General features: G+C 43.2%; 1 protein-coding gene across 12 annotated transcripts in view; it reads right to left on the bottom strand.

Annotated features, from left to right (window-relative positions):
* The window catches only part of ARVCF (ARVCF delta catenin family member), a 248,325-nt gene that overhangs the window by 21,478 nt on the left and 200,582 nt on the right, over positions 1-26,265 (bottom strand). For all 12 annotated transcript variants that reach the window (XM_085075798.1, XM_085075799.1, XM_085075808.1 and 9 more), the window contains one exon: positions 21,794-21,865. In XM_085075798.1, the coding sequence (XP_084931924.1) occupies positions 21,794-21,865 (72 nt within the window). The remainder of the gene's footprint in view (positions 1-21,793; positions 21,866-26,265) is intronic.

The raw sequence follows: 26,265 nt of genomic DNA, 5'->3' as shown, positions 1-26,265 counted from the left end.
GGATCACTGCCCTCTATACTGAATGCTGAGGAAAAACTGTTGTTACTTAATCCATGAAGCATGAGCAGTTGTACAGCTTTTCTCCATTCCTTGAATAAGTCTGTGATTATCTGACTCCAATATGACCTTCATATCACCCTTTTCCCCTGCCACTTCACAAGGTGAATTGGCAACCTAAGAACTCCTCAAGAAAAAACACTGCTGATAAGCGCCCGGTGTTCCTTTCCTGAACACTAATACTTAAAAATCTCTTAGGATAGCCTACTGGAATTTTGACACTGTTATCTTTTAAGGAAGCTTTGCTGAAATGTAAATCAGATCAGCAGAAGAGATGAAGGCAGGTTCATTAACAGATAATATTCATACAGAACATTTTCTGCTTCTGTGTCAGAGCTCAGACTTGTCTATGGTTCAACAGGATGCAATTGTTCAGCCAGTATTCTGTTTAGAAGTACCCAGCTATAATTTCGGCACACTTGGAAACAGCTCCACACTCTTACTCTGTACTGTTATTTAAATGCAGTCTGTGATGTGCCCTTTCTGTCAGTCTGCACACTCCTTTTTGGCTGGACACACTTCCTTCTTCAGCACCTCACTGTGTGTGAATACTGAGATGCTCCAACCCTCTCACCTCTGCTTCCCTCCTGTGGACACAGCTGCATTCCAGTCACGCATCTCCCACCCGCTGTCATTACCTCTCTCCATGCATGAAAGCCTCTCCTTTTTCCTACTTACTAATGTAAGAGCATCTCAAAAATGCCTTCACCTTCTCTCTTCAGTAGTGCACAGCATTTCCTCTACCAACCACCAGCACCTTCCTGCTTTGGGGCATAACTCCTTAGCCAGGTGGTGGATGATTCCCACCTCACTACACACCCCCCTTTCCAACTACATTTATGCCTCTGCCCTACTGGTATCTGTCTTAAAGTCAACGAGTGCTACACACCACACACAGCTCTGTCCTCCCTCCAACCTCCCCTGCTCCTCTCCCAGCACTGCAGCTCTTCTGGGTCAGCCTGGGTATGCCAGGGAAAGGCAACAGGAATTGCTAAAGCCAAGTACTAAGAATGCCCCTCATGGAGGCTGCTCATTAGCAGGGATGAGAACCTAATAACGAGGAAGTTACTGCTGCACTGGTTTTCCCTCTCTGACAGCAAGCTGACACTTTTCATAAGCATTATAGTGCTTTAAAAAGAAACAAACAAGTTTTATATTTTCTCCATCTGCCTCCTGTCCTAATGAATCCAGCTCTGCTATTTATAGGATGCAATTTGTCTGAATTATTATAAATTTCCTTCCAGTGTTGCATGAAGGCCTCACACATTTTTCCATGAAGCGCTTCAAGCACGTTCCTGGGAAGCACAGCTGGTCTCACCTCCATTAAGCACCTGCTTCTTTTCAAAACTGATTTCCTTAATTTCAAGATCATCTTAATTATTTTTTCAGGTAATGCTACTTTTATGCAATACACAGCTAACTCCTTACACCCCATTTGAAAATGGATAGAAGAAATGAGAAAAGAGGGTCATTAGTGATAGGGAATAGATCAAACAAGAAAAACATCCACTGTTTTTTTTGTTTGGTTTTTTTTGTCTTTCTTAAAAAAGCTGTTTTAATTATAGCCCAGATTCAGCACTGCCCTTAAAAAGATAATCTTCCTGGAATAAATGAGATTTTTCCATCAGTTATGGATTTGTGCTGAGTTGCAATCTACACTGTTTCCTCCTGGAAAAGCATGGAGATAAGTAATTTATTGCTTTTTTCACTGCAGAAAGCAAAGTAAACAAGTTCACTGTATTAGCTTTTGCCTTTCAAAGAAACAGAGAAATGCCTTGGACACTGATGTCACTGTGAGCATCAGACCTTTTGCAAAGCATAAGCATTCCCCCAACAACAGCGTGAACGTGTCACTGAGGAACATCTTCCATATTAGAGTCATCTTCAGCAACACACTGCAGTCTCATCTTTCTGAGAAATACAAAAATGAGCTTTCTTGCAGCAGACTTGCTCAAAATTGGCAAAGGGACTGGCTCTGCATGAAGTTACCAGGAGGTTGCAAGTGGATTATCCTTTATTTGCCCAGAGAACAGTGACAGCACAGACAGCAATTTCAATCCTGAATGGAAAACACCTGAGGAATTAGCTGGGACTGATCAGCCATCTCCATCCCTTCAACCCTCAGTCCCTGTGCTGAGAATGATGCAGCAGTTCCTGGATTATCTCCTCCACAAAACTATTTGCTTTCATCTTGGCAATGCTGATCCTGTGCCTATACTTAGCTACATCTGGCAATAACATAAGATGCTGCACCAGGTGCCTATCTCTGATACACTCGCTTAATCCCAAATTCAGACAACTCTCTTTGGAACAAGGCTGCCAGATCTATTCCCATTCACCAACCATTCCATTTAGGATTTATTCCCCCTGCTACAGGCATGGGAAATTATACACATGTAGATGCTGGTCAGATGAGAAATCTCCTTCTGATGCAGCAGAAATATGCTGCTTAATTTTCTATCCACACAAAAACTCTGGACTGATGCTTAAAACAACTGTCAAATTTCAAATTTCATAGGAAGCTGGAAGGATGCTGGCTGCAGAAAAAAGCTAAGCAGCCCCTAAAGCGGGTGAGAAGTGGGGCGAGAATCACTAAAATGAATTCTGATAGCTACTCACTCTTGCAGTGTGCAGAGGCAATTGCCACTTACTGCACTTTGGTTCCCAACAGAGGACGCAGCAGCACCTGGACTCCTTTCGGGCTGACACTACAGCAGGAGGTGCATTCCCTACCCAGAGCCCCGAGGGGCTGCCGGCACTGGGAGCTCTGGGGTCGCTATGCTCACCCTGAGCCGCACGTGCAGCGCCGGCAGATGGAGCGAGAGGAGCCCGGACTGCACCTCCTCTGCAAGGTCACCCGAAAATACACTCTGCGGAGTGAAAATGCAGCTCCCGCAGCAACCTGGAAGCTATCAGCCAAAAGCCAAAAACAAAAGAAAAAAGAAGAGAAAAGAGTAAAGAATCATGTCAGTAAAAGAAATAAACAGTTAGAATCTGCACGAAAGAAAAGCTTCGCAGCCCTTGGACTCCTGCCCTCTGCCGACAACCAACCGGTACCTTCACCACAGCCTGTGCAGCTCATTGTCTGCAAGTTGTAAACCAGGACACAGAATTATTTGCTACAAAAATGTTTTCAGAACACTTCAGCAGCAAATCAGTCCAGCAGTTCAACTCTCCCCTTCCAGGAATCCCTCACCCCGCAGTGTGGTTTTACTGCAGACTACATGAGGAGCCCCACGTAAGGCTAGGGGAGGCAGCTGGTTACTTTTGTAAAAACAGTAATCAGATCCCTAAAAAACCCAACCCACCAGCTCCATTCCATCTGTATGCTGTGCCTCAGCACCCAGTGCACAAAGCAGCTTGAATGCCAACGTAAACTTGCAAGATTCTTCTAATTGAAAGGCTTAACAGTAGTGAGAACGCAGCCAGCTCCAACAGAGCCAAAGGCTTGGCATAACTGCCCGAGAATGCAGCTTGATGCAGATACATGCAGAATACTGAGTGTCACACAGCAGAGGCACTGCAACGAAGCAAGATGAAATAATAGGTGGAAAGTTCTGAACAGTCCCTGTGGCTTTCACTTCAAGGTACAGCACAAGTCAGGACAGGTACTGCGCTTACTGCAGAGATTCAATCAGGAATGCAGCATCCACCACTGAGCAGCAGCTCTAAAGACAGACGGAACAGCCTTTGAATAGTATTGAAAAGAACAACCAGAATAATATGGGACACACAAGACTCGAATCCGGCTTGAGGGAATGTTTAAGAAGAGTTTTTTCTATTTAGGAAATTAATACCACAGTGTATGACCTTTCCAACTAATCTACTAAGTCACAAGTTCTAAAATGATGTAAACTCTTCTCATCTTATCATGTACTCCCACAGTGAAAGCAGCACTGGCACACTAGTCAAAAAGGGAAGCAAACAAATCCCCTGCCCAAAGGATGTAACAGGAATATTACCAGCACTACCAAGAGTGAAGGTATGCAAAAAAACAACACAGGGAGCTAGGGTAACTGCAGGGAAGACAGGCAGGAAGGAAAGGAAATAGGAGGGCATGGCAGTGCAGGAGAAAGAAGGGTGCCTGGGAAAGCAAACCGTCTTTTGCGATTTCTATTATTCTTTACATTTCCCAAGCATCGCAAGCTGTCATCAAAGTACCTTCTCTTACAGAGATTGCTTTGTACAAGGCTGGTTATATTCCACTTCATATCCAAAGAATATGCAATTCAACAAAGAGGTGGCTCAGTCAAACACAACCCATTTTGACCTTGTGTGAGTTCCAGCACTTCTGTTTTCTGTGACCACACATTTTAAAGCTAATACAGTTTTCCCTTTCCAAAGGACCTGCAAGCAGCGTTTCTCCCAACAGCGTTTGACACACTGCCCAACAGAGTCTTTTTCCAAGCACATGCAGCTTAAGTCGCCTGGCAACTGGAGATGTTCCATTAACAGCCTTTTCTCCTCACTAATCAGTAGCAATGGCTCTAGAGGACCAATACTTAGTATGAATCTCAAAGTTGTTGCAGATTACTGGAGCACTACCCAAGCTACTGGTTCAAAAGGGGAATGCTCTGTCCTGCAGGGCTGTCACTGAAGGGCAGGGAATCCCCGGCAGCCAGGCTGATGCAGGGATGGGAGAGCTGCTAAAGGTCTGCACCCGCAGGGAGAGGAGGCACGTGGGTGAACTGCAGCACATTTAAGCATTTCTAGGTCACCTCTGGCAATGGTTTGTGTTTGCTTTTGAGAAACACCATTGTTACAAGAAACAAAGCTCTGGATTGGAGTTAACGTTAAGCCCTTTGGCTGCATGATTAAAAGGGAGAGTTCATGTAAATAGCTTCTTTTACCCCAGTCCCAGAAGACTTGCCTCTGACCTTGGAGACTCTTAGTACAGTACATGAAATGTTAACACTTGCTCTTCTCGCCAGCTTCTCTAATCCAAAGTTATTTTTATTTACTTCACAGTGATAACTGAACACATTTTCTTTTAAAGGGAACAGCACAATAATGTCCTTCCAAAACCAAATCTGTTTTGAAATGCAATTTGTATCTAAAAATCAAATATTAAATAGAATTTTCTCCCTCTCTTGCACACAGAGCACACACTGGAGTCTCTGCGTTGTGAGCCACATATCAAACACAAACCGTTTGGAAGTACAGGTTCCCCTTTTTCCACCACCAGCTTACCATGGCATTTGCAAGCTCCCAGAATGCAGCCCAGGCCCTGCATCACCACTGCAACATCTCAAAGTGGGACTCGTTTCAAAATCCTGGCTCACATACGTAAGTGAGTATGAAACTAATTTGCGTCAAAGGTCTGCCAGCTCTGCAGGGTTTCACGGTGTGACACTGCCAGCCCGGCCGGGGTACGGAATTTCTGGCAGCTCAAGCACACCCGGGACTCTAAGCTAGGGATAAGCACTCTCTTGCCTGCAGAAACGCTGGGGAATCTGTCTTACTGGTTGCCCATTACTCTTGCCTCAAACATTACAGTGTTTTAAGACAAAAGACTGATTATGTTTATCGGGCTGGTGATCTCACTGACAGCAGATCAATATGCCAAGAGAGCAGCAATGCTCCTAGATGTGAGCAATCCTGCCTGCTCCTTTCAGGGAAGCTCCTTCCTGAAGCTTTCTGGTTGGGCTCATACCACTAACAGCTGATACCAAAAGGAGCTGGGCACAGTCATGACAGCACTGGGGACTTCTTAAACAGGCAGCAATCTGGCCCATGCATACAAGATCAATATCAAGCGTGTCATTGATCATGTTCTGTTTCACTGGGAGGGAAAAACTGAATTTCCAGATGCTGTCTGCTATACCACAGGAATATCTGAACAACGCTGACAAGGTCAAACATCCATGCTTATTCTTTTAGATCACAGTGCTGCTGCTGCTCCTACTGGCCACGGTGCTTCTGACATGTCTGCTCCTGTCTCTGTGAGGGTCCAGAATTACATGACTGACTGGTTTTCTTTCTCCTCTCTGAAAGGACCCAGATGGCAGCGCTTGGTGACCGCTCACATGCCCTGAGGGGTGTCTCCTTGGGCATGTCACCAAACAGCTCTATTTTGTCACTCCTCCTTTTCAGCCAGAGAAGCAATTCCAAGGACTGCACAATCCTCTCCAGAAAGGAGAACACTGCCCAGCCCGCCTGGCTTGTCTGGCTCCTGGTGCTTGGGCCAGTGACACCAGTAGAAAATGTGGAGGGACTCAGAACTGTTAACTTAATGACCTGAGAGCTGCAAACACAAGCCAAGAACACGGGGGGAAGCCACAATAATCCAAACCCATAGCACTGCCAGAGATCACTTCTTAATTGCAACTCTGGAAGGATGCAGTAACGGGCTGACACTACAGAGTGCCTCATCTGGTACAAGCAGGTGGAAGTGGCCCTTTCTTCCTAATGGGGAAAGATTTTAAATGGAGGAATCTCTTCTCATGAACATGCTTACTCTCTGCCTTGGTAGCGCTTGAAGCCTTTTCCATTTAGCTAAGCTTTCCCAGAGGAACAAAAGAAATAAAAAGATGGCTGGCAAAGCTAATGAGGATTGGGAGCTTGAGGAAAATGATTATTTTTCATATTAGATAAACAAATGTGTTTTTTCAACTGTGTATTCACGTATTCACGCCAGAACACGTGTGTTTTCTGGGACTTTTCCTTAAACTGAGAAAACCAAAAGCAGGCAAAAACGTTTTCCTTACAACCCCCACCTACAGCTCTGTAAAGCCCAACACAGCTTTCTGATCACAGCTGCCATGTGGAGCAGCTGAAGAGACTGAGATCTGAGACTCTTTTCTAGTGCAGATGCCTAATTGTCCAGCCCCAGCCATCAGCAGGTTTGAGCTTAGTGTATAAAACATGTTTATTAAAGAGAGAGATACTGAGTGATTCCCTGAAGAAAAGCCCATTAAAAAACTAAAAAATTTACACCACAGCTATGTCTAGTAGTAAAATACAATGTGTTGCTGTTAAAGTCTTATCAACAAGTCCAAGAGCCTCATAACACAAAAATGTCTCAGGACTAGAGTCATCACTGAAAATCAACAGCACTGTTAAGGGACTCCTTCCTTTAACTTGTGGCTGCCAGAGCCTACCATTTTCTTTCCTCTGGTCTTCGGTGTGTGTTTAACCAAGGCTCATGTGTTCCAAATTGCCCTTTTTTGGCCTCAAGCCCCTGTAAAACTCAGCTTTGCATTTCCAGATGCCAATCAGCTGCTCTGACTCCAGGAAGCTAATGAGCTTTTAGCTTCCTCCCAGCTCAGTAGAAACCTGTCTGCAGAGAAAAGCTTACTGCAAAAGGAACTGTGCTTTAGTCCTTGGTTCCACATGCCACCTAAGCATATTTATTTTATTAAAAAGATTCTGACATTATTTAGAACTGTTGAGATATTGAACAGCTTCATAAACTTTCTGTCATAAAATGCCAGCAAGTAGGGAAGCACAGTAAAGAGAAGAAACACTACAGCAGACAGCTGCATGACAAAATAAAAAACCCTACACAGTAATGCATATTTAGCTGAAATATCCACACACCCTCAGACATTAAATACCAAGGTATGCAAGCAAGGTAGAAAAAGCACAGAAAACACTTTCTTACCTCTGCAGACCTCTTAAGTATCTTCCCCATCTCCAAGACAGTGTATAAATGTGCTGGATCATGAGGCCAGGAATGGTCCCACCAAGTGCCTTCCCCTCCCATATGAGAGACTGGACAAAGTAGCCCCATAGACCAAAGCTTGTAAGGGGCTGTGGCGTGGAGGAGAGGCTGCAGTGCAAAGCTGTGGGGTTCAGCACCAGGTGGAAGCAGCACCAGGAGTGCAGAGGTGTGAGGAGGTTCCGCAGAGCTGGCAGCTGAGGGAAGGAGCCAGGCTGGGCTCAGGGTGGCTGCAGCAGTGACCAGTGCTTTGCCTGGATGCAGCAGCCACACTCCCCAGATCTCCACAGATGCTGTTTCTTCTCCACCAGGTCTGTGGGGAGCTGAGCTGTGGGAGGACTCACAGCACCTTCCCTGATCAGCCTTTCTGTGGTGTTCCACACTGGGGTGCTGGCACTAAAACCAACCAGCAAGGCAAACCCAAATCCTCCATCACTCAGGAATTTACAGAAACAGGACTGCTTTGTCAGGTGTGGGACTTTGGGGGTTTCCACTGACTGCACTTCAAAACATTCCTGCTGCTGAGGGACCTCCTGCTCGGGTTTGAAAGCCCACACGGGCCTGACAAGTGCTTGGGTGGATCAGAGCAGGAGCTGCTCGCAGTTGCGACAGACAAGGATCGACTGACAGCATTTCCACTCAGGCTGGCACCTGTCAGGTTCTCCCCTTCGCAGCATGTCTGGGTTTTATCTTCAGTGCCAAGGGAAAAACAACTTCAAGAAAAAACCCCAAATCTTTCAGAGCTCACACACACTAAAATATGCTTAGAAGCCAAACTGAAAGCTTCTTTCTGGGTTACTCATGCTTCACCGAGTCTTCTTATAGTTCCACTGCTCATCATGATTTTTATATGAAGTCTCATAAATGGTCATAAGCCATTACACAGGTATTTGGTTATTCATATCAATTCAGCTGCTTGTTAGAGGCCTGTCTGCTTAAGGCAGTGAAAGGCTGCAGAACTCCACAGCTTGAATTCCTCAAATAAGAAGGCAGAATAAATTTTTCTATTCTCCAGTGGATATACCCTCACAGAAACATCAAACATCTCAAAATTCATCTAAGTAACAAGGAAATATTTGGATACAAACAACTAATCTTGTTTTGGGGAAGCTTATTGGAATCCAAGCTGAGCAGAAGCTACCAGGTCCACTCTAAGCCCGCAGAAACGAAAGGTCAGTGGTTCCTAATCACTGGGACCAAAGCCTGTTTGGTTCATTACATGCAAAGTCCTGCAATCTTGCCTTTATAAGCATTTTATAAGCAACTGCCATATGGAAAGACTCCCCCATGTTAATAAATAATTTATTATACGCCAACCCAAACACTTCCTCCAATCCTGTTTGTCCTGAAACTGCTAATTAGTTCCTGCTCCAGCTTCCAAAGTCAAAAGTGTGTTTCAATTCCTCTCTCCATTTCACGAAAGCTGCCTGATGCACCCAAAGGCAGCTCAGTGCCTCTAATCTGTCTCAATTACAGTCACTACAGGCTGCTGTCAGGCAAGTATCTCCCAAGCATCCAAGAAAAAGAATTTGATGTTTTCAATGTCAAATGAATGTCAGGCCAGAGTGAAAGCAGCACAGAAGGTTTTCCTCAACTTGTCTGATAAAAAATGGACCTTGCAGCCCAGCTTTTTTAAGGTGCTGTAATGGGGTACTTAATTCTCACCGACTTCAGCATAAGCTAGAAACATTAATGCCTTCAAGAACAGAGATTCTGCACTCATCCTCAAAGCACCGTATCCAGGCAGGGATTACAGATGATGAGAGACAAGAGATGCTGCTGCTGCTCCTCCCTCATTTAAATTGGGACACACTGGAACATACCACATCAAAGTACGGAGTGAACAGGTACTCTCCCTCTTCCTGCCAACCATTCTCTCTGCAGCTTTCTAGAAAACCAGGGAAGTTTCTATTAAATGTAAACCTGACTGCTGTTTGGTGCACTGCCTGAGTATTAGATAATCACAGGCAGAACTGATACAAAACCAGCTCTGCCTATAATAGGTTTCCTGGAAACACAGATCTTGCTATAAAACTTAAAGTTGGACTAGAATGTGAGATAAGACAACATGATCTGAGGAAAGTAGCTCCCTGAAGCCTCAGCCGGCTAAACATACACACATAATACAATCACAAATAAATCTATTTGCAAGTTAAAAAGAAAAAGAAAAGAGATTGGGGCCCTGGTGTGTAGCAATGAGTAAGATACTTTCGTGAAATTAATAGAGGGAGCACAGAGACATTTTTGAAGAGGCAAAGGGGAACATTACACGGCATCCAACTACAGCCATCTTCACCACCCTACAGCAATGGCCTGCATTCATAAACCACCAGAAAATCATATGAGAAATTCTACAATAAAGCCACAGCAGCCACTACCTCAAAGCAACTCTGACAGCTTCTTTGAAACCACTTCATTGCCTTTAAAGCAGTGAAAAGATCCCTAACCCAACAACCACTTTGTCTAGGTCAGTTTTCAATTTCAATGCAGCTTTCTTATGATAATATTATACAATTAAAAATTGAGCTTAAAATTACCCATGTAAAAGATTCTAAGCAGAAGCTGACATTTACTGTGGAGGTTGTTCATGCCTATAGAAAACTCTGAAAAGGTCAGTATAAATGTAAATAAGGTGAGATACTTCCTCAGGAGTATAGAAATTTCCATCATGTTAGGGCCCATACCCATTTCTCCATGCAAGGCAGTGTTATGAATGCCTTGATGGCTTCTCATGGGCCATCTGAGTCCAGAGCTTCATCTAGAAATAGGTCGCCAGACTTCACTGAAATAAATGGCATCAAATTTTCAGTGTTTCAGGGTAAGTAGGATCCAGCCACACAGAAAACTGCCAATATAATTTACTGCCCATGGGTATAACCTCAGCATTGTTGTTAGGATTTAACTATTAAGCAAAATCTTGCAGAACTCCCCAAATCCAAGTCACACATGCATTTACCAAGTCTTACATTTTGGACACTATCATGAACCTGAAATACTCTCCTGGAAGCAGTGCTCATGTAATTGAATAAATGGGATTAGGTCTCATGCTTCTCACACCCTCAGTTTCTCATTCTTTGAGAAATTCCAAACACATTGCAAAGCACACAACACCTCAGTCATCCTTCCCACTTCTCATCTCTTCTCTCACACATCTGCATGCTGCCTTGTGTACTCTCATGTTTTATTACTCAATATGCAAAGCAGTCCCAAAAGGGGAGTGGGAAACCTGCATCTGCCAGGAATGCAGGCTTCCAATTTCTTAAGTGTTTGAAGATCACTGGGGACACTCCAGGTAAGGCAGATCCTTTCTCTAGACCTTACTCTTGTCTCCTCATACCCTGAATGAGTCTGTGGAGATGTTTTTCTTGCTCATCATTTTTAAGCTCTCAGCAGGATAAATTGCAATTATATGCTCAATCATGATTATGGATTTGCTGGTTGTGATTTTAGAGGTCTCAAAACAAAACTCCTTAGATTAAATGCTCTCCTGGCTTTGTACGAGAGGGAAAAGAAGAACTGACATCTCCAAATGAAGTGGGCTTGCTACCTGGCTTGTAAGCATGAGCAAGCTAGAAGATGAATCAGGAGATCTCATCTCTGTTCCCAGCTGTGCCACTGAAATGCCCTCTAACTGCACAACTCACTTCAGCAGTGGTGTCCCTTTTCCCCTCCCACAGGAGCTCAGCCTTGCACACCTAGACCTGGCCTGTTCAAGTTGACTGTCACGGTGTTATGCTTTACTGAGACTAATGGTAAAAAACCCCACAAAGCTGCTCTAGGTATCTCCTACAAAAGCAACAATACTTTTAGTAAAGAGATGGCAAGGTGTGTAAAACATGACTGAACTGGGCATGAGGTGCAAGGACTGCTCTCCACATTGCCTCCTTCCAGATCTGCCTGAACCAGGGTCTATTCCTGCACAGACAAATAACATTTCATGCTATTACAGATTTCCAATTTTCCCTATGATCAAGACACAGAAAATTCAGACCTGAAACTAATGGTCTGTGAGGCTGAAATAAAAACGCTCGCCTTTCTACCACATACTGATCAACATTCTCACTGATCACCTGGAAATGCCTAGGTCAGCAATCAAGCTCTCAGTGGGTTCAGAGCGACCAGCAGCTGGATTGACATTGCTTTCTAAACCATGCAGAGGTAAGGTTCCTGCTGCCTCCAGTTGACAGGTAAATTTAAGTGACTGCTTTACCATGTAAAATGCCTGCCTCTCAGTTCAAGGTCATTTTTCTTCAATCCACAGTTAGAGGTGTATGGCACATTAAGTCCTATCATTCCCCTGTCATGGTGGAGAAAGGGGGGAGCTTTTAAGCCTGTGCAGAGCACTTGGGGTTACAGAAATAAATATGACTTTGTATAGCAGCTTTCACATTCAAGATATCTCACAGTGGTTTACAAAGTAATGAGTCAGATAATACGACTGCAGCAGCTGTGCAGGTACACACACTAGAAATTAATGCTGAGAAAAGTCTTAATTTTTTTCATTCTCTTTATTTGCTCCTCTGCAAAGCATGACTGCAGCTTCAGCCTGACTAATGAGCATCAGTGGCTTCTGCAATTTAAAATGCCCAGGTTATTTGACATTCCAGTTTGTTTTAATTTTCAGATTAACTCTATGATTAAAGCTCCCAATTAACTATAATGCTTTTCAAGCAAAAGTGGAAAAAATGCACGTACCTCCCTGTCTTGGCTGCACTATAAGGAAGGTCTCCTTGCCTGATCTCTAGTACCACAATTTGCAATTAGTTCAGAATCACACAACCATTTGTTTTTCACTCCCTTTTCTCTCCTCCATCATTAGCTGCTATAAGCAGTCCCTCAAAGGCTGGTTATTGAGTGTTCTGAGGATTCCATGGTTTACTGTGCTGGCACCAGTGAAGTATATATTGTAAGTAAAAATATATTTGTCTTTGAAATGAGCCATAATTTGAGGTGCAACCTGATACACTCAATTTTGTATATATGCTCATTTCTCGAGTTCCATGGGTAAATGGAACCGGAGAAAGGTTCTCTCTCATTCTTCTTCTCATCTGAGTCACCTAATTCAGCAGTCATGGATTAAGTTGTTTTGGAAAAATGTGCTGTTTTTATGTAGACATACTTTTCCTGGCTGACTCTGTAATCAGTTAATGAGAGTCACGCAGAACAACTAGGCTGAAAGGGAACATGGGAGGTCACCTGGGCCAGCTTCCTGCTCAAAGCAGGCTCAATGCCAAAATTAGACCAAGTTATTATGCTTTTGTCCAGTCAGGTCTTGAAACCCTTCAGTGATAAAAGAACCCTTCAAAATCTCTCTGAGGAACCTGCTCCAATGCCCAATTACATGGCATTAGCCTCCATTTCTGTGGGCAGAAGGATTCCAGATGGGACAGATGCTTTCAGAGAGAGTCGAGTGATGTCTGTCTGGTGGTGAGTTCTGAAAGCACCAGAGTCACGTCAGGCTCTCAGAAATCCACATTCCAGCAACTCCTAAAGGCACAGCCTTCAGAACACTCACCTGGAGCTATAACTACCTCCTTTGCTTCTGCTCACACTATTTCTGGAGATCTGGCAAGGGATTTAAATCAACATTACACCATTTTTCTGCCTCAGCTGTTCTGAAACTTTTTGCAGTTCTCTTAAGTTGTCAAGCAGCTTCGTCAGCACAACTTTGCTGCGGTACTTTTGATGGACACCAGAGACAACCGTAACTTGGTGCAACAAGGTTTTGTAATTGATTTTGACATGAAATTTCATCTCTAAATTCTGAGTTCCTCTTCCCTGAGCTTTCCAGCGATACTGGCTGGGCAACCAGGACAACTTTCAGATTCTTACTCCTCTTCAAAGGATCATCTCATTTTTTATGCTTATGCTAAAAGAGGGGGGGAACTCTCAGAGATTTCTTTATTATTGTTTCCTAACTGAAACTAAGTGGCATGGCAGAAGCTGACATAATGCACCAGTGATGGATGGGTGGAGCGAGTCTTTCACTGCAGTGACTGAGTCCCAAGACTGAGGCAGCTCCAGTTATGAGGGATAAGCACCTTCCCATCAACTCCTGCTTTTATTCCTGGCAGGCTTTCCTGGCACATTCTCATTTTATAAACAGTCCTGGAGCAGCATCTCTATAATGAGCTATGCTCTGTAACAACAGGCATTCTATTTTAGAGTAACAATTAGAATTGCTTGTAGAATAGAAATGCTAAATGAGACATGCAAAAACATATACACAACCCGAAATGTGGGGAGGCAAGAGAATTGACCAATCTCAGCAGGGTAAACAGTACAGGAAAAGCTGTGAAAATTAAAAACATATGAGTGACAACTATAGCTTTCAAACATTAACTGTTTTTTTTTAATCAGGAATACTAGCCAAGTAGAAATTACATGAAAATCCTATCAGTGGTTGACAAGTTAAGATGCTGCAATCAGTGGTCAAAAAGTTAAGACGCTGCATTGCCGGAGAGCACACATTGCTATAACTGAGGTAAATGTAGCTGTGCATTAAAACTTACCAAGGTTTCATTTATGCACTGGTTTATGTATACACCCTTCTATACAAAGCATCATAAGTAATGCAGTTGAACTTCTCAATAAAAACACACAGTAAGTGCAATACGCACAGTGAGAGCACAAAGCCATTCACAGTATTACATATTTTCAAAATACTCTCCATAACATGAATGCCTTGGTCCACTCTCACAGGATCTCACTGGGGCAAACCTCTTATCATCCACCTTTAACTGAAATTACGTTATTATTTAATTTTTCTATCACTGTGCTTTTAGCAACAGCTGGGATACAGAATACTTCAGCAGAACTTTGCTCTTTTTACAAATATATCACGTGCACTCCATTTGCATTCGTTACCACAGCAGCAGTGAAAACACTAATTATTTTAGTGAAGGTAATTATTCTAGTTATTATTTTAGTGAAGTGCTTCTTCTAGTGAAGGCAGTAGAAATAGCAGGCTCTTCCTGAACAGGTTCACTACAGCCCCAGCAACTGAAGGCAATTAACTTGCCTAAGGCCATTTAGAAATTCAGTAGCAATGCTGGACTGGGAAAATGAGACTCTTCTCCTTCCAGTTCTGACTTTAGTTGAAGCTCCAGATCACTCCATCTCCTTATTAGCTGCTGTAATTACCATGTGCTCTAGTGGAGCTCCTGCTGTTTAGTTTTTCATAGGCTACTTTATTATGCAAGTATATATAAGGCTCTTCTGGCTTAAAATGCCTAAATCTCATTTTCTGTGCATTTATAACTTGGCCACAAATTCACATCAAGCTGGAAAGGGAATTTACCACCTGGGATTCTTGTCTTTTGAAGACACTGCTAGTTGTTATAATAGATCTATATTTTGGGTGTCAGCCTCAGGCAAGAAGGAGCTGGAAGCTGACTACTGGAGTCTTTTTATAGTCCCATGAGAGCCACAGGTGAAAGGACCTAAAGGTGGGGAGGGAGAATCTTGCCTCCAACTGTCAGCTTATTCCCACCATGTGCTGAGGAGGACTAAACATTCAAGAATGCAAAAGAAGCATAACGAAGAGAAACAGCTGTCGATGTTGATTCACTATTTCCAAGATAACCAAAGTATCTTAGAAGTGAGTCAGATTTTTCTCCTTCAGAAGGAAGAGTCTGAAATTACTCAGAAACAAACTTGTCATCCTAACTCATATTTCATGGGACCTCTAGCTGTTAAGACAGTGGCAGAAGACAAAGGGAAAATGAGGAGTTCTACAGGCAAACAAGTTATAGCAGAGCCAAACAGAGATGGACAAGAACCACCACCTTATGCCTTCACAAAGAGTTTCAGCTTCTATAAATATAGAGCTGAATGAAATTCTCGTATCACTACAATTGCTCCTCCTGCCTCAGCAGTTGTTTCCCACTGGTCCCTCAGCTTAAACTTCAAAGCTACATGACCTAAACCTGAAAGACATTCACACTATGAAGTGTCCATGCTGGGGGTGGCAAGGCATTAGTGGCATTTAAGTATGACAGTTGAAATTTCTTCTCCAGTTTATATTGGTTATGTACCCTCTGTGCAGCAGAACTGTTCCAGGTCCCCAAGTCAAATGTTCCCAAAACAATATCTCACCTGGGCCATTCACAGCACAGTCTGCTCTCACAAACACTGTGCTTTCCCACAGCTGCAAGAGCTTTTCTGTTCCACAGATGCCATTTCACCCCCACCAGGAATCTAGACTGTCTTATCCATACATACAGTTTTTGCCTGGATGTCCCTATGGACAAAGCTAGGGACTGGAAATCACAGCTCAGAGCTGCAATGTCAAGGCATTCTCAGAAGCCAGAGAGCAGCAGTTTGCCAAACACGGCAGCAATTACAAGGACGTAAAGCCGAGAGTATTCTTCACATTCCTGAGCAGATAGCACCAGAGCTGGTCCTGTAGCAGTCTCAAATTCCTCTCACATGATTTTGTGGATAACTCAACTCCACACAGCAGAACTGTGACTCTCAGAAGCACTGCTGTACACAGTTACTGTGTAGGGTTTCAGTCATATCATTTAGTATTTCTCCCAGAAAAACATTTGCTTCCTTACAGTCTCCAAAGTAAGAATGTTGCAGGATAGAATTGTATTACCTAGTGAAAAGTGGCAGAGACAAAACAGTACTCCTGGATCTCCAATTCACATTCCAGCTCCATCTTCCCATATGATTTTTTCAAAGCCTTCAGTTTCAGCCCTAAACTTACAGCTTATGTTCTACATATTCAAATTTAACAGATCCATAAAAATCACAAACAAGTTTTCACCTGCAGAGCGCAGCTCAGCAGGCCAGGGAGCAGCTCATGCACATGTCAACCAGCCCTGAGTACATAAGTACATTCAACGTAAGAATCAGAGAAGATTATGACAAAAAAGGCAGAGGATTCCAAAACAATTAGCAGTCAGCTATGGAAAGACTGTGTACGCAAGAAAGGAAAAGAATCCACAGGTGCCTGCTCTGAATTCCTTGAAAACGTTGGGGAAAAGAATGGGAATTTACAGGTACCAGACTAGAGAAAGTTTGGCAATGGCAGGTTCCATATGGGAATTTTCCTGTTCAAGGCAATAAATTTTCCCTGACTCAAAGCATTGGAAGACATACGAGAAATCTTTCACTGCTTTGTAAATTATGAAAAACACATGGGAACAAAATGAATGCTCATCTTAGTAAAGCAACAGAAATAAGAGATACTTAATCATTCTGATAGGAATTCAACAACGTGCATGAAATACTCAAAAGATGCTAATACAAGAACATGTTACTTGTTCTCACTGAGGAGATCTTCCCAGTCCCTCAATTTCCACCAGCAGGCTCAGGAAGGGTGTGGATGGTGCCATTACTCAATCGGTTCTACTCACTTATTCACAATACGACAATCAAAATTAATGATGGAAGGGAGCTGGAAAGGGCAGGTGAGTGCTTGAGTCAACTTGTAAAGATTTAAAGAAAGCAAATTAAAGCAGCAGTGAAATGCGAACTGCAGCCAATCTTAATTACAAACTAAAGCCAGAGTAAAGTGAAGTTTCTCCTTCTACTACATGTTGCCTTTAGCTGAAGACAAATTGCTGGCACTTTTGTAATCTACTAAGTTAAAGTCATTACCCTGACAGTGCCAGGAAGTCTAATTTCCTGGAGCAGTAATACAAAGATTTATAAGGGAATTTAAACACTCACCTTCTGGAATAGAAAATCTATCATCAGCATGAGGCTACATAGAAAATGACTGAGGATTTCAGATAATGGAGCAGAAGAAATTCACCTGCTGACAAGTTCATCCAAAATCTCATTCCCTGCCTACACAGGCCGCTGACCAGAGTAAGTGTACACAAAAAGCTGAGCTTTCTGACAAATTCAGCTTTTCTGTGACGTCCCCACTGCAACAAAACAGACTTGTTCCTTTACAAAGAGTTTTAGCACTGGTTCAGTATTTCAGCACAACTCTCTCCTAAACCTATGTTCCCATTAACATGGAAGTAAGCTTAAGTAATCAAAATGGAAAAGATAAATTAATAACCACTTTAATAACTGATTTAAAGAAGAAAATGAGCTAGCTCATCCACCAGGCTGAAATGTACCTGCACGTCTCGTTATGGCTGAAGACTTTCAGCTCCCTAATGAGATAAACTGAAATCGGAGCTGAACTTCAACACCCAAAGCTACTTAGAGCATCTACTGTTCTGCCCTCAGATGTATGTGTGCATAAACAACAAGCCATGAGAATTGCTTAAACCAGACAGTACAGAAGTCTGGATTTAATTAGGAACAACCTAATGCTGATTCCATATAAAAAGCTCTTCTGGACTTTCTCCTCCCACGCTCCAACACTGAGGAACAGAGGTGGACAATCCAACACCCTGACACAGGAGGATTAAATGTTACAAAGCCTCTAACATCTTTGGGGGGCTGACACACATCAACTCTGATTCTGCTCAGAAAACCTTATCACAGAGGTACTGCCATCTGAGACACTGCCTTCCCCTGCACAGATATGCTTAATCCTGATCTTCCCCCAGTGCCTGAGCCTCCTGCCACTATTCCTGCTCAGAAATAAGGACTCTGTGAAGAAAGCACAAGAGTTGTACTACGCTATGTGTTTAATGTGTACACAGGAGAAATCAGCGCTGTGGTAGTGAAGAGGAGAACACACTGCAGAGGAGGCAGCCAGCACCACTACCACTGACCTACTTTAGACTGGGGAAGGGATTTCAGCAAGACTTTTTTTCCCCCCTTACAGAAGCAGCAATTTTTGAAACTCCTAAATTTAGCAAGGTTCTGAGGACAGCATTCATAATTTCTTGTCAGTGCTGCTCCCTTCTCTATGCAAGCTCATATCACTTCCCCCTGAAATTTATCCTCTCTCTCTTTGACTGTCAGGAAAAAAAATATGCTCCTTTCAACAAAGAGGAAACAAGAAGCTTCTCTTTCACAATCTTTCCTCACGAGGACAGCAGTACTCTGGACACTGCCAAGGCATATACATTTATTTTTTAATATCAGATGAGACAGCTTCTGAAAGCACTGCAAGTTCTCTCGTCTGACATTATCCAGTTTACCACAGATAACAACCCTGAACTGGAAGCTTTCCCCTGCCAGAATGCCTAGCACATAAAATTATTAAAGGCTTAGAAATGGTTTCAGGGCTGCTCAAATGATGTGCTGCAGCAGAACCTGACTCCCATTAAAAAACCAGGAGCCATCAGGAAGAGACTCTGGTTCATCACTCCGAAAAAGTGCCTTCCTTCATTCATTCCTCACCAGAACAAGTAAATTCCCGGGGCAGGGGGGAAGTGAAGTACTAGCATTTAAACTAGGTTACAACTCTCAGGACACTTTGGATTGTTCTGGATATGAAGATTTTCCTAAGATGCTGTACCAGCAGGACAGATATTCTGAAGAACGACCGAGAAACCTCTGCATCCTGCAGACACTAGCCAGTCCCCACCCACAGTCTACAAATGTTTTTCCTTTGGTTACAGGACAGGCAGAGATTTCTACCATTAGAGCAATATAGAGTCAAAATGAAGTTTCCAGACCTGATAGAAAATAGGTCTGAACAAGTCTGCTGCTGCTAGTTCATGGTTTTTCAAGTGATTATAAGCAGATTCTCAAGTTCAGTGCTCATACCTCAGAGTATCTCAGAGGGAAACCATGATATCAAGTTCTTGAAACCACATCTTTAGATCCACCAGACAAGCTCCATGGATGCTAACTACAAAATTTCAGGAAACTTAACAATACTACATTCCAGTATTTGTTAACTAGCACAATGTTCATTTGCTGCATTGCATGCACAAATCTTATTACTGCAGTTTCATTTGCCCACAAAGATTCCAGCTGAAAACTCACTTTAATATGGCTTTAATAATACATGAAAGAGATTAATCTATAATTGTTGATTTTTGAAATAGCACTTCATCATGTCACTCAATCTGAGTGCTTTTGATCATTAAAACTTGCATGATTTTTCCATCTTGGTAACGAGGTTCTGCCTCAGCTGAGAGCTGATCTCATCAGAGCCAATTATACTCTACAGCAGAGATCTGACCAGAGCTCTTAAGGATTTTGAAACTGCAATTTTATTTTCTTTACTTTACCGAACAATTCAAAGTTCAAGCAACCTTGTTAGAACCTCTGGTATCCAGGAACTCTCGTGTAAATGAGAGGCTTGGCAGGAAACTACTGGTAAAAAAAGTGAACAAAAATGCATCACTCACTTGGTTTTTTTACTCTTAGCATACAAGTGAACAGTTACTCATGGCTTTTTCCATGTCAAAGTGCTTCTTTCAAAATGCTGTGGGATTAATCTCCTGACCTTATCTAGCATGAGATATGTAATCTGTTTGACTTTGATTAAATGGGGGTATCTCAAAATTATCAAACAACCTCTTCAAGAGTGTGAGATTTCTAGCCATTGAATATGATAACAAGCTGTGTAAGCTCAGAGACAGACACATCTCCCATTAGATCTGCACATCACTTCTACCATTAACAGAGGCACATGAATGATTTTTATCTTATTTTAAAGAAAGCTATGCAAGATACATCTCCTTGCGGAGATTCTTGATTTCCATCTTTTCCCTTTAGTGGCACCTACATTCCAATCACATTTAGAAAGGAATGCAAATGCTGAAGCCTTTGCTGTATTTTGCATTCTTTCTTTTCCTGCACCCTTAAGGTTCTCCCTGCTCTGCACTATAACCAACACCCAGCCTGAACTGATGGCAGCCCGTGAAGGCTGGTTAGGAGAAGTTTCCTGCAGCTCTCTAAACAGGATGGTACTGCAGCTTCTAAGAGGTACATCAGTATCTTGCATTATTTCATAAGATACAGAATATCTTGTGCAATAATGCACCAAATGAAAAGCAGTGTTTAGACATGGGACCAGAAACTGCATCCACTGTAAAGGGTGTCTGTAAATAGATTACATTCATCTACGTATTAGGATTAGTTTGCATATCATCAATCAGAGCTTCACTGTGAATTTGAGTGCAGCACTATGTATGAATAATTATTATACCATTACTGACTATCAGCACATCTCTAAGGATCTCAGACATGGCCTCTGCTGTTGCTCTCAGCAAACAGCAAGGAAACTGAAGCACAAGTAAGTTGACTGGACCAAGGTCACCAAAAGAGCATAATTCAGGTATCCCAACTCCATGGATCTCTCCACTGAGTCACACTATCTCTTTTTTTATACTCTCCAAAATTCTCTAAAGTGATGAGGGAAGAGTTTAAAATTTTTCTTCTGAGGAATACTCAGGTAGTTCTGGGTATTCACAGCTCATTAAGGTAAGGCTGACAGGGTGGCACTGCAGTTGCCATGACAATGGCTGGATCTTTGCAGTGACATTGCACACACTTCAAAACCTGTGCAAGTCTCAAAACACCATCCAATGCTCTAAGAACTCTGACAAAATCCCAAATTACCTCCTAATCTCCAATTAAAAGAAGCACCATGTATGCAAGAAGGGAATGCAGATTGTGAAAGGTTTCGCCTCTGCCAGAGCTGAAATACGAAAGCACAATGCAGAAGAATTTTTCTGTGAACTTCTCGGATTTTGGAAAACTGCAAGTACTGCTCACTACAGACATGAAGGAATACTGTGTTCAGGGGAAGACTGCCTATCAGTAAAGGCAAAAACCCCTCAATCCCTGCTGTCATCCAATTCCACAGAGTGCTGAAGAATGGCAGAGATGCCAGGGAAGGGACAAGGTTACTGCTAAGTACTCTCACCCAGTGCATTTCTCAACTCCTTACAGTTGCAGCAGGTGGCTTGCAAATGGAGCTGTAGAGGAGAGCATGCATTCACCCCTCTCTGCAGTTACCATCACCTAACACAAAATCAGACAGGCTTCTATGAGATTCCACCAATTCAGCAGTTTTATATAAGAAGTCATATCCAGTATTCAACACTAGATAACAGCATGCACAGATACATCCATTATTTCAATTAACTGACTACAAAAGAAAGAGATCAGCCTGATATGCTCGTGTCTCAAGTCCCTTTAAGAGCCTCCAGCTCCCAGGCTACTTGATATTTCCAAAAGCACAAACATTAGCATTACCTTTTGCTGCTTCAGACCGCTTAGGCAAATCAAGTGTATCAAAATTTCTGTCCAAATCTCCATTCTTCTTTCCTGTACAAAAAAAGAAGACAACAGATGGGAAAGACTGTCAGTATACTGACAGGTAAGTTACTGTCATGTGCATCTACGAGATGAGAGAAGATACAGACCCAGAATATCAATCACAGACTGTTACCCATAACTGTATGCATCTGACTTGCAGTCCAGCTGCACAGCTCTGGTTTTAGCATGAGCAACTTAGGGACAAGTTGCTGCACACCCATGCTGCTTTCAGGTTGATCTGCAAACATGCTTAGCACTAGCGTTTCAGAGAGTCTTAAGAGTGCTTTAAACCTTGGAAAATTGTGCCACGTCCCTTCTTGGCAAAACTGCTCCTCCCTCAGAAGCCCAGTGTTTACTAGTTGTTTTCACAGAAGAATTTTGACCTGAAGCTTAGCTGAAGCAAAAACTCAGCAGCAGAACAAAAACACAACAGCGTTGCTTTGCAGCCTCTATTCTCAATGCAACTACTAGGCAGGAAGACCTAGATTTAATATATTGAACAGACAGCAGCCAACAACTTAACCTTGAACTGCCCTTCAATCGACAAAGTGTCTTTCTTACTATTTATTAGAAGCTAATGGAAATAATTCCATACTTTTGCTAAGAAACAGTGTCAAACCATTACATCAGCTTTAATTTATACAATCCTTTACAGAAAGCAGAACAAAACCTGCACTTTAGTTTTAGTCAGGCTGAGAATTCAAGGTTATGTAAACACGTGGGGAGGGAAGGGTTAGTTTTCATGCCCCCAAGGAGACACACTGCCTTGGGTAAGCCCGTATGGATGCTGTGGGATAAGCAGGCTCCTTGCCATCAGAGGAACACTGGCAGCAGAGAGAGAGATTTGGAAGGCAGTGCAAGAATCTGCATAGCTTCTGAGAACAGCAGTGTACAATTTAGCTTTCCCAAATTATTTTGAGGGGGAAAATCAAGTTATTTAGTCCCTCTCCCTCCAGAGAGGGGAAGGCAGGTGCGATGGGATGAATTCAGACAACACAATTTAAGCTGCCAGAAGTGGCTTCTGCACAGGGACTACCAGGCTGTTAATGGAGGTTTTACAGAAAGGGCTGAAAGCTCCACCAGTCAGGCTGCTTAAAAGCAAAGAGGAAAATGGTCCTTGAAAACGTAATGAGGAGATTAGTCTGAGTCTTGACTGGCAACAGGTCATGAGATGGGAAAGGCCAGTCCCTGCCTTGTTAAAGCAGGGGGCTGGCACAGTGAATTCAATGGGTCACTCCACCTTTCCTCTTGACAAAAGGATAGAAATACTCAGTACCGTACAGCAAAGAATTAGAGCTTTTAAATACCATATGAATATTTAGAAATTACATCAAGAGGGAAAACCCACCTCAGGGTAGTATTCTGTCATCTCCCTTTCTTTGGGAGGGGATGGAATCACACACTTCTCTTTTGAAATGCCAACACAGAATACCAGCCAACTTCAACTGCCGTGGCAAAACAAAACATGCACCTGGAAGTTCTGCTTATCTGAAGTAATTTCCTTAACTGAAGTATGTAAAAGCCCATCTAAGCTGCCAAAAAGTCATGCAGCCAGGTACCATGGCACCCCTTGAAAGGTATCTTTTCTAAAGAAAGGGACAGGAATCAGCAGCACTTTGCAGCCTTCCATCAATTTTTTGGTCTGTGAAAGGAGCAACACATGCTTGGGGAATCAAATACCAGAAAGAAAAAGTGCTGTACATCACCAAAGCACATTGCATTTCATAATGGCAGCTGAACCCAGTTGCTGGCTGCAAACCTTTGTTGACCCTTAGAGCATTGACAGGAAAAAGTAGGGCAGAGGGAATAAAAAAAAAAACCAAAAACATTCAAGGAAGGAAGTCAGTGTTTAGGAAAGATAACAGACTTAAGGCAGACCAATAAATGTGACTCCATCTTATCTACAAGTAGGACAAACTGTTTTTTCACATGACCCCCAATTTAATGTCTCTGCCATTAGACAGTTTAAACCTCAGAACATGTTCTCAGAGAGCCTAATCTTACTAAACACAACTACTCATTTCAGAACTTCTCTCTGTAATTTAAAAGTTGGTTTGGCAACTTCTATCAGCCCTGTAGAACTGAGATGGCACAGTAGGAGTTCCCTTCTTCCCAGTGGCAGTGTTTAGTAAGCACTGTGTCTGTGCACAACTTGTTAAGGAGGCAATTGTCGAGGAGTGCAGCATTGGCTGCTACTTTTGAACTGGGAATGCCAAAGCAGCTGCCTATTTACTAACCCATCTTTCATACAGACAGCACCCTCCACCTGTGCCCTGGGCTCCTCAGTGGCTGTCTCTCCATTTCTGGGCCAGACAGCAAACACTGGCTGGTTTGGAGGAGCCTCTGCTGGTTTGTGCCTCAACCCTCTGAGCAACTCCCACCTCACAGGCCAAAGCCTGTCTGTTCAAAGCAGAAGCTGCCAGCTGCTTACCAATGGCAGCAGTTCTGAACACAGAGCTCTGACCAAGGGGCTTTCAACTTTACAAATTACTTGCTTAATCAAATGGATTTTGTTTGGAAATAGCCCAAGCACCTTCATTTTACAGGGCTTTCCTGCAGAGACAAGATGAGCAAGCTGCAAAAGATTCCAAAACAAATCTACCCAGAAAGCAAAGGTTTCAATCTGAGGCTCATAGCTGTTTTTCCCATTTGATTTTAATGAATATTGGAGTTTCTAAAAAGGTGACCAAATTTAGCAAGTTCAAGAGTCTACTGATTATAACCTTATCAGCCATTTCCATGCCCACCTAATAACCTGAGAAACTCAGCATCGCTGCCAGATTCTGCAGCTCTGAGCATGCTGCTTTGTCCCTCCACCCTGTGCATTTCTTCACAACAGGGATGTGAACACACACACAATCCATGCAGCTGGAATTTGTATCGAGCACACCGCTGTCGCTTCCTGGATTTTCACCATCAGGTTGTGCACCACAGGGATGCTGAAACCACAGAACAAACTGGGCTTGTGGTAGGAGAGAAGTTTAAGATCCTGTTTTTGTACATTTCAATTTCTACCCATCTCCCGGTTCTCCAGCCTGAGGTGTGTCAGAGAAAAGCCAATGCTGTTGGATCAGACGCACAGCTCCAAACTTTGGCAAGAGACAGTTTTGAACATGACTGCTGGCAGGGCTGTTTTATAAGACCTGCTCTAGGATTGGCACAGGACTCTGGTTTGGGAAAACTGCCTGACATGAGACTTGCCCGTGCAAGATGCAATTTACAGTCTCTGAAAAAGCAGGATTAAAAATTCTTTCCCTTTTTCCCCTTGCTACTTTTCATTATGTAAGAAACAACCAAAACATGACCTTCGGCATTTTCCATCTGTCAGAAACTCCATACAGACTCTGAATTGCGACCCAGTGTTATTAGCCACTAATGTTGTTGTTGATCTTCCTCAAATGTCATTTTGCTTTACTGGATAATCAAACCATGGTGCAGCCAAACCATTTCTGATGAAGGGTTAATTCCCAAATGCCTTTTTTCTGGTTGAAATAAAAGTTTAAGGGAAAGTACTCCTTCAAACCAGCTCCACCTTATTCTCCCCAGTGCTCATTAATATGGCCACTGAACTGGCCACAAAGGAGTGACAGAAATCAAGGGCTGAGAGCTCTATCCTGCCAAGTCCATCCTCCACAGGCTCACCACTCATAGTCCAAAATTAGTGTCCTGCAGAACACTGGATACAGCAACCCAGCACCATTTGTTGGGTGCAGCAATTAGATTTCGGTTGGCTGGTTTTCCCCCCCCAACATTTCTCCTTTGGCTCAACCCTCCAGAACTCATGATCTGAAGTGCCACAACCTGAAAACATCCCTGCCTTCACTCCTCAATCAGTCTCAGTAACAGTCACTCAGGCACCCACAGCCTATCAACTTCCCAGCCGAGGGAAGCTTTAGCCTCAGACTTGTGTATTCCACATGCAATTTTACTTGTTGTGCTGGGTCAAGAAGCAAGCCAATCCCCCGAGGCAGGTACTGGGGGTAGCTTCATCCAGCTCCTCTGTGCGCCAGTAACAAAGCTGCAGCAGCCCAGGCATGAGCCCAAGCAGAGAAAGTGCCAAGGACCCCTGAGAATACACATCCAAGCTGCTAAGGCTCACGGCTACTTCCACTCCCCAGCCCAGCCAGCAGTCTTCCATCTGACAGGGCTGGTGAGGCAGCTCACACATTGGGTGTTCCTGCTCTCCTGGTGGTTAAGCAGGCCAGCGGCACATCAATTCCCTTAGTGCACTTACACCAGAATGAATAAACCCGTGTGTTTTCCATTCTTGGTGTGGAATGACCAAACTGCAAAAGCTCCCTCAGAGGATTTTTCCATGTCTGCTGAAATGAACAGGAGGATGCACTGGGGGAGCAGAGGAGAAGCACAAGACCTTGATCTCAGCTCTTAGCCTTGCATGAGAAAGCCAA

The sequence above is a fragment of the Lichenostomus cassidix genome, chromosome 15 (genome assembly GCF_008360975.1).
Source record: "Lichenostomus cassidix isolate B80296 chromosome 15, HeHo_3.0, whole genome shotgun sequence".
NCBI lineage: Eukaryota > Metazoa > Chordata > Aves > Passeriformes > Meliphagidae > Lichenostomus > Lichenostomus cassidix.
This window is presented reverse-complemented; position numbering and strand designations above follow the sequence as displayed.